General features: G+C 31.8%; 2 protein-coding genes across 7 annotated transcripts in view; one reads left to right on the top strand and one right to left on the bottom strand.

Annotated features, from left to right (window-relative positions):
• LOC106066484 (tyrosine-protein kinase SRK2-like) overlaps nucleotides 1-4,709 on the top strand; it is a 41,669-nt gene extending 36,960 nt beyond the window's left edge. For all 6 annotated transcript variants that reach the window (XM_013225528.2, XM_056013189.1, XM_056013188.1 and 3 more), the window contains 3 exons: nucleotides 136-289; nucleotides 575-706; nucleotides 833-4,709. In XM_013225528.2, coding sequence (XP_013080982.1) covers nucleotides 136-289; nucleotides 575-706; nucleotides 833-1,005 — 459 coding nt within the window. In that variant the 3' untranslated portion in view covers nucleotides 1,006-4,709. The remainder of the gene's footprint in view (nucleotides 1-135; nucleotides 290-574; nucleotides 707-832) is intronic.
• A 577-nt stretch (nucleotides 4,710-5,286) lies between these two features.
• Nucleotides 5,287-12,472, bottom strand: part of LOC106066483 (uncharacterized MFS-type transporter YhjX-like) — a 30,711-nt gene continuing 23,525 nt past the window's right edge. The window contains exons 10-11 of the mRNA XM_056013193.1: nucleotides 11,490-11,589; nucleotides 5,287-10,900 (exon numbers count right to left, since the gene is read on the bottom strand). Of these exons, the coding sequence (XP_055869168.1) occupies nucleotides 10,845-10,900; nucleotides 11,490-11,589 (156 nt within the window). The 3' untranslated portion in view covers nucleotides 5,287-10,844. The remainder of the gene's footprint in view (nucleotides 10,901-11,489; nucleotides 11,590-12,472) is intronic.

Below are 12,472 nucleotides of genomic sequence, written 5' to 3' on the forward strand. Positions count from 1 at the left end.
TGTCAGAGAGGACTTACATAGAAACATTAATTTTATATAAACTAGAAATGTTGAAACTATTCATTTTTTATTTTTTTTTCACACAGATAATTTAGCTAATTTTCATTATGATAATTTAAATTATATGTTGAGCAGATTGCTGATGCCATGGCCTACATGGAGAAGGAGAAATTTGTACATAGAAATCTTGGGGCTCGGAATATACTGGTGGGAGACAACAATAGAATCAAAGTGGCAGGCTTTGGCATGACTAAAGCCATGGATGACCCAGACTTTAACTTTCGTCGAGGTCAGTAAGAATGTGCTCTGGGTTAACTCTTGAGTTAATCTTTACAATCAGTTTTTTAAAAAGTTGTTCTTTTCCCCATCCTAGGTGGTTTTTAAGTCCATGTTAATTATGAGTTGTATTTTCCTTTCATGATCTCATTTTATTATTTCCTTCTATTTTGTAAACTATTTTAGATCTATTTATTTCCTTCTATTTTTAGACTATTTTACATCTATTTATTTCCCTCTGTTTTGTTGATATTTTAGATCTATTTATTTCATTCTATTTTGTGGACTTCTTGTTCAGGTTTAAAAATGGCAATAAAATGGATGGCCCCTGAAGTGCTGCTCTATAACAAGTACAGTACTAAAGCGGATGTCTGGTCTTTTGGGATAGTTCTCATGGAGATATTTACATTTGGCAAAGAGCCTTATGAAGGTACAGCTCAGTAGTTAGTTATATCTTATATATTTTTCTACTTGACTGTTAGTACTGTGTTACTTACATGTAATGTATCTTTAAGGTAATCCCAATCTAACATGTTTAAATTTCTCTACCCCACAGACAAAGCAAGCAAAGAAGCTTTTGAAAGTGTTCGTGATGGCTACCGCATGCCCAAACCAGACAACTGTCCACAGGAAGTTTATGATGTGATGTTGTCCTGCTGGCAGAATAACGCTCACTCCAGACCATCTTTTGACTTTCTGAACACATTTCTCAATGACTTTGAGAGCTGACATCTTTGTTTCAAGAGCACTGGCCAAGACTAATGCTCTGATTGCCTGACTTAAGCCAACCACTGTCTTATTGACTTATTCTTTGATTACTACAGTTTAGTAATTGTATAAGTCTTTAGTTAAGTCAGGCGAATCATCAAGAGATGAGAAAGTAAGAGCATCCTGATTAGTTGAATCATGGGAATGAAATAGACTGACAGGAAGTGTTTTTTGTCGCTAGCTGAGCTTGTGTTGAAGGCCTGATAATACAACTCACTGGTTGGTCATTTTCACATGTGGACTGTGTTAGTGTGTTTTTCAGTTTCTTGGATCTAAAGGATAACAGAACGTAGTACAATCTAAATCTAATGATTACTTTCAGTTTTTGTGGGAAACAAATTGTGACCAGATTTTTGTGTGCAGTCCTAAGAAATAACACAGAACTAAAAAAAAAACAAAAAACTTTTGATAATGTTTTTAGAATAGATTTATTTAAAAAAATATTTTTTAACCCTTTTGTATTCAATTTGTATTGTGTTTTTTTTTTTAAATGTCATGGACAAATTGTGTGCAGAAATTATGGAATATAATTATAGGACTTTAAAAAAAACAACATGATTTGAATGAGAGCAAGTTATTTTCAACTCCTTGTAAAAGTATCTGCCACAATGAAAGCCATTGAGAGTGCTCATCAATTTCATTGTTTCCAGTTGGACATGAAAAGGGCCAAAAACAAAATGAATACAAAGATGGTATTTGTTTGAATTTGTGCTTGAAGTGACTCATATGAGTGTAGGAAAACTGTACAGTTTCATGGCTGCACCATACCATATAGAGTTAGTGTGATGAATAAAACTGTCTTGATAATAAAGTTGTTTTGTTCTTGTCCACTAAATATCCTATATGTTTTATAGAAGAGCTGAGCACTGTAACAAATGGCTTCATTTCAGTACCTGCTTGTAGGAAGTACTAATTCTATATCAGTGGGGGGTTACTCTGTCAGCATTAAACTCTTGTTGTTCTCTGTGTCATTATAATGATGGAGATGTGGCCAAGCACTTCTAGTCTCTTACCATCGTGGTATTGATTTCTAGGATCATTATGTATCACTGTGTGGGAATTTTGAAATGAATTGTTCAATGATTTATACTTTCAAAGCAAGTTATTTCAATTCCCTCTGAGTGAAGATTCTAGATAAAATACCTACTAATGATTAGGAGCTACACCAATGTTGTGGTTTACATAAAAAGAGCTGCTTGCTTTGTGAGAGAACCACTAGTTGTGCTTTTATTTGAAGAAATGTGTGACACACAACTCTGAATTTAATGAAATGAGTTGTCTACATTTAGTGATTCTGTTTAATGTAGTGTGGTAGGTTTTTTTTTATGTTGGAAGTAATGGTCTGAACAAAATGTGTTCCATCCTTGTGGTCCATGTTGATTCTTAAGGTACTTGATCCAGTCTAAATTGTCTTCTATTCTAATTCAACCCCTTGGTTTTCTAAGCAAAAATCTTTTTTTTTTTTTTTTCATGCTGAATAGTTTTAGGCAGTTTATTTAGTTATGTACATATGCTGATATAGATTAAGAAAAGGATTTAGTACCGTAAGAATATCAGAGGATCTGATGTAATATATGTATGTTATATGTACAGTGACATTGGAAAATGTAATAAACAGATACCATCACATCACTTAACAAAATATGGAATTGCTCCTCTCTAAGCTATACCCTCTGTTATATATAGACAAGACAAATTAGGTCCTTTTTCTGCATTCATTGGCATGTGTGTATGTTTTATTTATTGTCAGAACAAAGATTTATAGGGTTTATTTTGTCTGGTCTATTGACATTGTTTTTATTTTCTTTAATACGTTACTTGTCATCTTTCAGTCCTATGTATGTTGTTGGAGTATTTTTATCATGCATACTTATAATAGAGAACTTTTATTTTTGTGGCTGCCTAAGATTTATGTATTATATATGTATATATATATAAGTCTATTGTATCTATTTCTAGGGCAAGATGTGGAGACTTAATGTTACTATAGTTGTACATAGTTTCCTAATAGTCTTGTCTCCTGTTGAACAGCCTGGAACTACATCTATGACTTGGTCAGTATACAAACACTGTTCATAATGAGCTTGTTCTTGTTGCCATTTTGTCCTTATTTTCGACCTTTTTGTTTTTCTCATTCTTTTATATTTTGTGAAGTAAATTATTACATTACTGCTTGTGTACTATAGTTCTATTTCTAATGTGGCCTAAGATTGTACAAATATGATATAACGCATTGCATTGTACGAGTTAAAGTGGAGGACTTTTAAAATAGACAGTTTTCAAATATTGTAAGGCTTCTACAAAGAAATAATCCTTTGATTATGGCAGGTTGTCAAGGGAAATAATTTATGTTTGGGATACTCTGGGACTAAACATGGACTGCCTCTGATATATACCAAACACTAGAACATTGTCAGATGATTAAATGAGCTAAGGAGATATGTTGCTGGCCTTTCTTGACAATATGGGCTGGCTAGGATCATCCCTTGATGTGAACTTCCTTGTGCACTATGGCTTAGTTGTTTTGTCATTTGTTTGTATACATAATAATAGACAGTTCTTGTATTTCATTTATAAATTGTTCTTACGGGTTTGTAGCTATGAAATTAAAATGGAAAAAATAAGCATTGCAAAAGTAGTGGTGTGAATGAGACAGAATAGACTGTAAACCATTTGAGTCAAATCCTAGGAAGTGAAAATTATACCACCGATGATGTCAGTGATTGAGTCTGTTTACTGTTGACAATTGATAACTCTAGCAATAATTGGTTTTGAATGAAGTAATGATGTCTACATACAATCTTTGTAGTTGTATATAACCATTGATTTGGTTTTCACTCCTCCTTGTAGTCCAAGTGTCAAGTCAGTTACTAACTATGCAATAATGCAACCTTTTTTTTTTTCCTTATGACAGTGTTTGATGTAACAATATTGTTGCCCCCTTCATTTTTACTTGCCATTTTATGATACACACAGAAGCCATACATTGCAAAAGAAAATATAATATGGTATATGTATACATCTTATTTGTCAGGTAAATTGGGATGTTCTGCTCCTGTTCTATGAAAGGCTATCCACAAAGCTAAACAGGAGTGAAATAGATTGGCTTCAACAATATAGTACTTAGCTGTTTGTTTTTTTTCAAAGATTGGCTTAAAATATAATACCTTGTTCTGGTATTGTTTTTTTTTTTTTTACACTACACTTGTTCAATTATTGGACCAATAAGGTTATTGCTTGGACTTATGTTACACAGGCTACTTTAGTATACAGTCAAGTTTTGTTGGGACCATCCTTTGGACCCAGTCCATTGCTCAGTCATTGCCAGTCCACCTAATAACTCAATGGATGGTACTGCATGCATCCAACAAATTCATTCTGTTCATATTCACCTTTGTATCATTGTGCTTTAGTTGACATCATGCAAACTTTATAGTGTGAATTTGTAGTTGTTAACGTCTCCTTGTGTCAGCCCTGGCAGGTGTCCATAGAAAGGTCTGTCTAAATACAACTATATTTTAGAGACAACTTTAATGCTGACGCCTTTCTTACACACATAGGCATGGTGACTAATGTGTTTGTAAATTTGTGATGTAATTATGAGAGCAACACTTTCTGTGTATATTTGAATGAAAGCTATGACAAAATAAACAATTGATCCTTTTTGTTTTTGGACTGTTGTATTGATGTTGAAACTCATTGTCTCCCTGATAGCTCTTGATCTAATACAGTTTTGGGTTTTTAACTCCTAAAGTGTGTACTTAGAGGACTGTCTGTATTCAGTTGCAAATTAAAGAAATGAAACCAAATTAAAGAAATGAAACATGAATTTCACATCTTAAACCAGTGATTCCTAAAATATGGCCTGTGGGCCGGATATGGGCGTGGTTTCATGCGGCCTGCCAAAACGTTGGTACAAAGTGTAGAAAAATCCCTCCCCCTCTTTTTTTTTTTTTTTTTTTTTTTTTTTTCAAAAAAAAAAAAGGTTGAAAAAAAGTATCTTTATCTACATTAGAACCCTGATTGGTACCATGACATTTAAAATTTGTAGGTTAATGAAATGGGATAGCCGAAGAAACTACAAATGGACTCTGTGTCTGAATTTAGAATCTAAAAGCAAAAGTGAATGGATGTTAACTTTTTTTGTGGAACATGATATTAAGCCAACATATTTGTTTTCTAAATTGTGGCAGTTTTTAAAAAAACAACATATAAATGGAATATAAAACAAATATGACGACATTCTTGGTTTGAGTCGTGAATATGATTGTTATAATAGGATCAATGGACATATTTATCAAAAAGAGATGAGTCATTGGTAAAGCTAGCTACAATGTTGCTCACATTTTCAATAGAAAATAGAAGCCAGTTTCCAATGCGTAAAAAAAAAATAATTCCAATATCCCATTAATTAATGTACTAGATCCACAGGTTCCTAATAAAAAATGTTTCAGGTCAATTTCATTTAGTTTTTGTACATTTTTGGTCAAGTGACCTGCGACACAAGTGTTGGAAATCAAAATGGCCCACAGGTCAAATTAGGTTGGGCATCACTGACTTAAACTATTTGCTAACAGTGGCTATAAAACAGTTTGTAATGCATCTGAAAAACAAATGTCAACTTAAATTTCATAGTCCGAGAACTTAATAAATATTTGTCAATGGAGCCTATAGCAATGAAAAGACTCAAAGTCCTATCAATATACATTGATTTTAATTAGGCATGTAAGTTTGGAATGATCACAGTTGTATATAACGTTACATTTGAAAAGTAAATAACTGAGTATGATAAAAAAAAAAATCCAATACTTGCGCAGCTAAATTAAAATAATTGTAACATATTTTTATTTTCAAATAAAAGAAAAATACCCTGACCATTTAAAAAATGATGTATTGCAATAAACATATAATATGGAATGAATATCACCAATGATGTCAAATGATTAAAAAAAATGTCATAAATATGGTGTAATTAATTGGATCAATATCAAAACACTCTAGTTCCAATGTGTGTAATAGTCATAATAGTGGTCTTTTAAAAGGGAGGACTGCACCGGACTTCACTTCAAAGATTGATTTTACTTCGTCCCTCTGGTCAAAATCTGTTTTGTTCTTTCTCCCACTTCCCATTCCTGATCAAGTTGAAACTTTGAACATTTTATCCATTGTCAATGACAACAGATGAATCAAAAAAATTAAACAATTAGTTCATCGATATGTCATACTTAATTTTGCTTTATATGAAAAATGTAGAAAGCTAATGGAAAATAAGCCTTGCAATGATGAGAGACATGGTAGTGGGAAGATTGCAATGTCACCTAATCAAAACTGTAATGACGATGCACCTTCAACCCTATTGCATCTAATTAAGACCATCTCTGAACTTGTGCTTGATCAGGGGAAAAACAGACAGCAACAACAATGTGTACAGATATGATAGATAAATGATGCAATTTCAATCAATATAAGCAAGGTTTTATTCTTATAAAAAAAACACTATTTTTTTAAAATATTTAACGAGTTTTTTGATTAAGTAAATAAATGGGACAAATAAATTTCAAATTAAATGAGATTGTCACATTAATAAATAATACCATTGGAAAAAGTTATATTAACTTCTGGCTCTCTGGGGACACTAGTATTTGAGCTTGGTTCTACTGGAACAAACTTAGAACATTTTCAAGTGATACTATAGTCATTGCTGTCAAATATATATATATATAGTAGTCACTATTGCGGAACAGTTTGCTGCTTCTTTTAGTTTTCAATTTTTTTCTCCGTAATGGTTAGACCTATGGAAAAACTAAAAGTATCTAGGCATTGCCCATCCATTTTCCGATACAAAGAGATGCATTGTTTAGTTTTGCAACACATATTTAAATTTTACATTCAAATCGACTGTGATATGGTCAGTCACAATTATGGAACAGGATTTTTTAAGTCACAATTGCGGAACACTGTAAGAATGTGGAACAAAGCACACATTGTATTAGTCTTATATAATACTTGAACTCCTTATCCTTTACATTAATTTTATTTTGATTAAAGCTTAAGACACCCACTGTCACTTTTAGGTTCTTAACCTCTTCTTTGTAATTGACGTCACACTACTCTGTTTTTCTTTACAAGGTTTTAATTTCCACTATTCTTTATTTCTTTTTTGTTATATTAATAGTGTATATATATATATATATATATATATATATGGTATTATGATTTGTATTCAACTGTAAAAAAAAAAGCAATAATATTAACAGTTAAACGAACAAACCAAAATTTAAAAAAAGAAAAACTTGCAAACAAATATTAATGACCTACATATATTTGTACACGTAGGCCTATGCAGCGGAAATTTATATATACAAAAAAAATAGGCCTAATTATACACAAATAATTATTTTTTTTGGTTTGAAGGGATAATTTCTCACAATCCTATAGCAGTTTGAGGCTATCTCGGGTGCTGCCACTTTACTTCAGACTTTCTTCTAAACTCCTCCAAAGGACTATAGATTAATCCCATCACCGGCCATAGCAACATATATGCTTCTTGAGGGCATTTGTCCAATAGAGCGCTTCTCATGACTAAATGAAAGCCTGATCTTGCATGGCTGTCAACTAAGGGAATAATTGGTTTTGGGATAAGGATAGTAGCATGAATAGAATATGGAAGTCATTATCCAACCCTTTTCTAACATTTGTAATAAGGCATCATGGAAGTAGATTTTTACAGGGATTACTTTTGTAGGTATAAATTAATAAAGGATGGGTAGACTGTCTTGCTGCACTTAGGCCTATACATGTTAGCACCGTCACCTGTTTAACAGCCTGAGGTAACCGTGCATAGGCTTACATGTTTACTGCCTTTACACACAATAACACCGTCTTTTGGGTCAGATATAAATCCGGTTTCATTAATGATGAAGATGCTGGTTGGATCATTTAATAGGCAAGGGCCAATGCTGTTGTTTTAAAAAAAAAGACAAAGATGTTTAAAATGTTTACAAAAAAACTATGTCAAAAATTTAATTCATTTCAAATATAATTAAATCATACTCTGTAAAAAAATATATATATATATATATTTTGTACCAATAGCTAGGGTCTATAAAATCTGCCAGACTGAGGACACGCCCTGGATGTCTGGTAATCATAAATTCTATATTATCGGTATATGTAATATTATTCACTAAATGTTTTTAAATTTATGTATTCTAATGCAAACTCATGTTAAAATTCCGATAATCTAAATCACTATGCGCAGGTCAAATAAATAACATCTATAGTATTTCACAATTGTGACTATCTTTAAAAAGGTAAAAACCGGGTGAACACCTCCCAATTTTTTAAAAATTCAATTCCTGGTAGATGGCTATAAAATGACGTTTTTCCAAATCTATTTATAAACCGAAAATTAGGTGTATCATGCAGATGATGAGTTATTATCATTTTAACAAAAGCTTCAGCCCTGACCTATGCGGTTCTCCTGATACATGAAAAATAATGGACGATTCCACACCTGTCAACTTTAACCTGGAGTCAAAATAAATCTTCAGCTGTGAATGGAAAACCTATATATTGGAAATGTTGAGAAATGGACCATGCGCAATACCGTTACAGTAGTTTAGCAGAAAATTTCAAAATAAAGTAGATTTTAACTAATTTCGAAGAGCTGTTCCGCAATAGTGACTCTACTATATATATCACTGAAGCTGACCAGTCCATTCGAAGTACAAGTTTTTTTTCATTTGTAAGCTAAAGGAGTTTCGAAAATGATAAACTGGACAAATATGGCAAGACAAAGGCTAGGTATTACATGGAGAAATTTTGGACAAGACTTGTTTATCTCTTGTACCAGTAAGATGAAAGTACAGAGAGTAAACATTCTCTGCATGCTGGCCACCAATAACCACTGAGCCAAATCATGAACATATTTTATTAAATGAACATCATGGTGACAGAAAGGGATATAATTACATTTGTAATTTGCTTCAAATTTCTTATGGTAAAGATGAAAGTCTTTGTTGTAGAAAAAAAAACACCTAAATACTACAAAACTGTAACAAAACTAAACTGTTTCTTGTAAATTGAATGCTGTTCTAGAGTGGAACTCTTCAACATGGTATATTCAACACTGAACAGCTTTTGATTTGGAAATATTTGCTATTGATTAGAATTAAACTAGTAATCAGAGATTAATACTTTCTTCATGGTTCAAGTCAAATGATCACAAAGAAAGTGGAACATCTACCATATGTAACTCTCCCTGTAACATCATCCTGGCATCATATTTCTACAACATTAACTTGTTGCAAATGGAATGTTTCCATTGAAAGACATTGCACATTTCTTTATGGGCTAGTATGACATTGACAATAAACAAGGTCAATCTGCATGTGAGCAATCTTAAATTACTGTTAATTTTAAAAGTCAACATCAGTTTAAGTATGACAATTTTAAATCATACACAAGTCTGTTTTAACAATAGAGCTTACAGAGTATAAATATGTTCTGACAACTAAACTTATTTACCGTAAAATTTTATATTTGTTTTGAAATATTATAATCATTGTACAATTAAAAAGTAAACCACAGACCTATGTCTATGCATGAAACATATTGGTTTGTTTTGAGAGTTTAAAAAACAAAGGTCTACAATCTAAGTAGGATCAATCAATACACTGGCCTCTTGGTTGGCTTTCTCTTGTGTTTTTGAACAAGTTATCAAATGGAATGTCATTCTTAATGAAACTTTCTTTACGTTTTTCAATTAAACAAAACTGAAAAATAGGGAGATGTCAAGAAGAAGACAGTATACAGAATTAAGATTAACAACAAGCCACAATGCAGCAAGCCTTGAAACACTACAGTTTGGGTATCATACCCATTCAAAATAAACATGCATGACAATATATTGCACTCTTTTACATTCAAACTGTTTAAAAGCAAAAATAAAACAAATTTGAAAATTACAAATATGAAATATAGATGCCCATAAAACATTGACATCTCACTCTCACAAAAAAAAAAAAAAAAAAAAAAAGCCCATAAAACTTTAACTAATAAATTCAATCTTAAAATACCATTGATGTTTGATTGACTATGAAGTTAAAAAGTAGGTGGAATGAATAAAATCTTAGTGATGATGAAGGGGACAGAGGGGTATGTACATAAAGGAGATAGAGAATCTTGAAATGAATGTTCACATCAAGTTACATGGTTAAGGAGGCAACATTAGAGTTTGGAGTAACAAGAGACTTTGATGTACCACCCTCTCACTTCTTTAGAAAACAAAAACTACCGGGTATATAGTTTTAAAAAAATTGATGATAAGGAACAAAGTGATAAAATCCTTTTACAAACAAACGACAAAAAAACAAGTTCAACAAACAACAGGAACAAGTTCAACAAACAACAGTAATGTCTCTCTCTCTTCCTCTCTCTCTATATATATTGCAATAAACATTTTTTTTTTTAATCCTGAGACTAAATTATAAATGCCCTCATGCTATCCTAATGACAAATACTATCATACAATTATCTTAGACTTACTATCATACAACTATCTTAGACTTACTATCATACAACTATCTTAAACTTACTATCATACAACTATCTTAGACTTACTTACAATACAACTATCAATCATAATTTATAATTTACCAAACCAATGCAAATAGTTTACAAAACCAGAGCATATAATTAACAACCAATGAAATTTGGCCTTTTCGAAAGTTGTCCAGGCAGCAGTTAAATCTTGAAGTAAAAAATTCAACAAAAATGGTCACCACTGCAGAAAGATGTCAAATCTCAAAACCTTTTCTGCTTTTAGCATTGAATATCACAGTCAACAAAAAGGCTGTGGAATAAAGACATTTATTTTAATGAGATATGTAATACTTTAAATGTATTATTGAACTAAGTTGTAAAAAAATTCAACTAAAATCAATGGGATGGTTGAAATGAAAAATGTTTTATTTGAACTTGAGTATAATAAGTTTGAAGTACATAGAGTTGAATGCCACTTATTGTTTCATAAAACGCTTATATCATAATTTGATTTCAATGTCAACCTTTATTATCTGTTAGCTAAAATTATTTTTATAATTATTTTGTTTTTTTTAAAACAAATATGTACATAAAGGTAATAAAAAAATGATGATTATTATATTGTAGCTGCCTGCAGGATGGCAGAAGATATTAGCGGCCATCAGAATGAGTCATGAGTGTACATGACCACCCAAAAATCTTGTCAATTTAAGTAAAAAATTATAGTACCCTGATCTATATGATAATTTGGGAGCTGACTAGTTGTGGTCATCATTGACCTAGAACATTGTATCAAAATACCGGGCATAGACAAAGTACCAGGTATAGACAAAATACGAGTCATATACATGGGTGTTCATTGATAAATGAATATGCCTAAATATACATACTGCACTTACCGACAAAAGAAAAGCCAGACACCATAAAAAACAAACCAGTCCAACCAATGGAAGACTTCAAAGTCTGAGACAGAAATGCTCCTAGTGGAGCTGTCACAATCTAAGAGAGACAATCAAGTATTTTAGTTTGTATAATTCTGTGCAATACTCAACTACCAAGACTTCTCTAGACATAAAGATAATTTGTGACTAGTGGATCCAAAAACAAAAAGAAATGTAACAAAGAAGATGGTTTCCTTTTGTGCTTTCTTTTCAGTTTTTAAATGGAATGTTATTTAACATTTTTCTTTTATTAGAAACTCAAATTATTTTGATGTTTGCTAGAAATAATTAATTAAATCAAGATCTTTTTTGTTTGTTCACTTGTGCATTTTTGTAATTTGTTATCATTGAATTCTATTTCGGTCATTCATATGAATGCCAGTGTAGACTAAAATTTGGAGAATCATAAAAAGTATATGCAAGATCCAAAGTCATTTAAATGAGAAAAGTCTATGATTATGAGTATAATGGTTAATAATACTATAACGTGTAATAAGTTAAATACGTGGTATAATTTCTATGTAACTAATACAATATACAGCACTTCACTAGAGTTTGAGTTTTGGCACATCGGCACAATTTAGGCCATGTCGTGCCCGTCACTTTACTAGAATCCACATAATAAAAACAAAATCAAGCATGGGCATAGCCAAAATATTTTATTGGGGAGTGGGGATTTTTTTCCTCTGCACTCAAAACCCTTGGGAAGGGGATTTTAATCTTGAAACCCCCTTTGCAACATTGATGGAATTTAGAGACAGTAGTTTGTTTTATTTTCATTTATTGAAGAGGGAGGTTTTAACCTCAAAACCCTATGAAGGGGATTTTCAACTCAAAACCCTCTTTGGTTATACTCATAGAATTTGGTGATTGTAGTTTGAATCAAATCACCCAAGTTACTACATCAACCCTAGTCTCACCTGCCACAGATTTTAAATAGT

Source organism: Biomphalaria glabrata, chromosome 15, assembly GCF_947242115.1.
Source record: "Biomphalaria glabrata chromosome 15, xgBioGlab47.1, whole genome shotgun sequence".
In the NCBI taxonomy this organism is placed as follows: domain Eukaryota; kingdom Metazoa; phylum Mollusca; class Gastropoda; family Planorbidae; genus Biomphalaria; species Biomphalaria glabrata.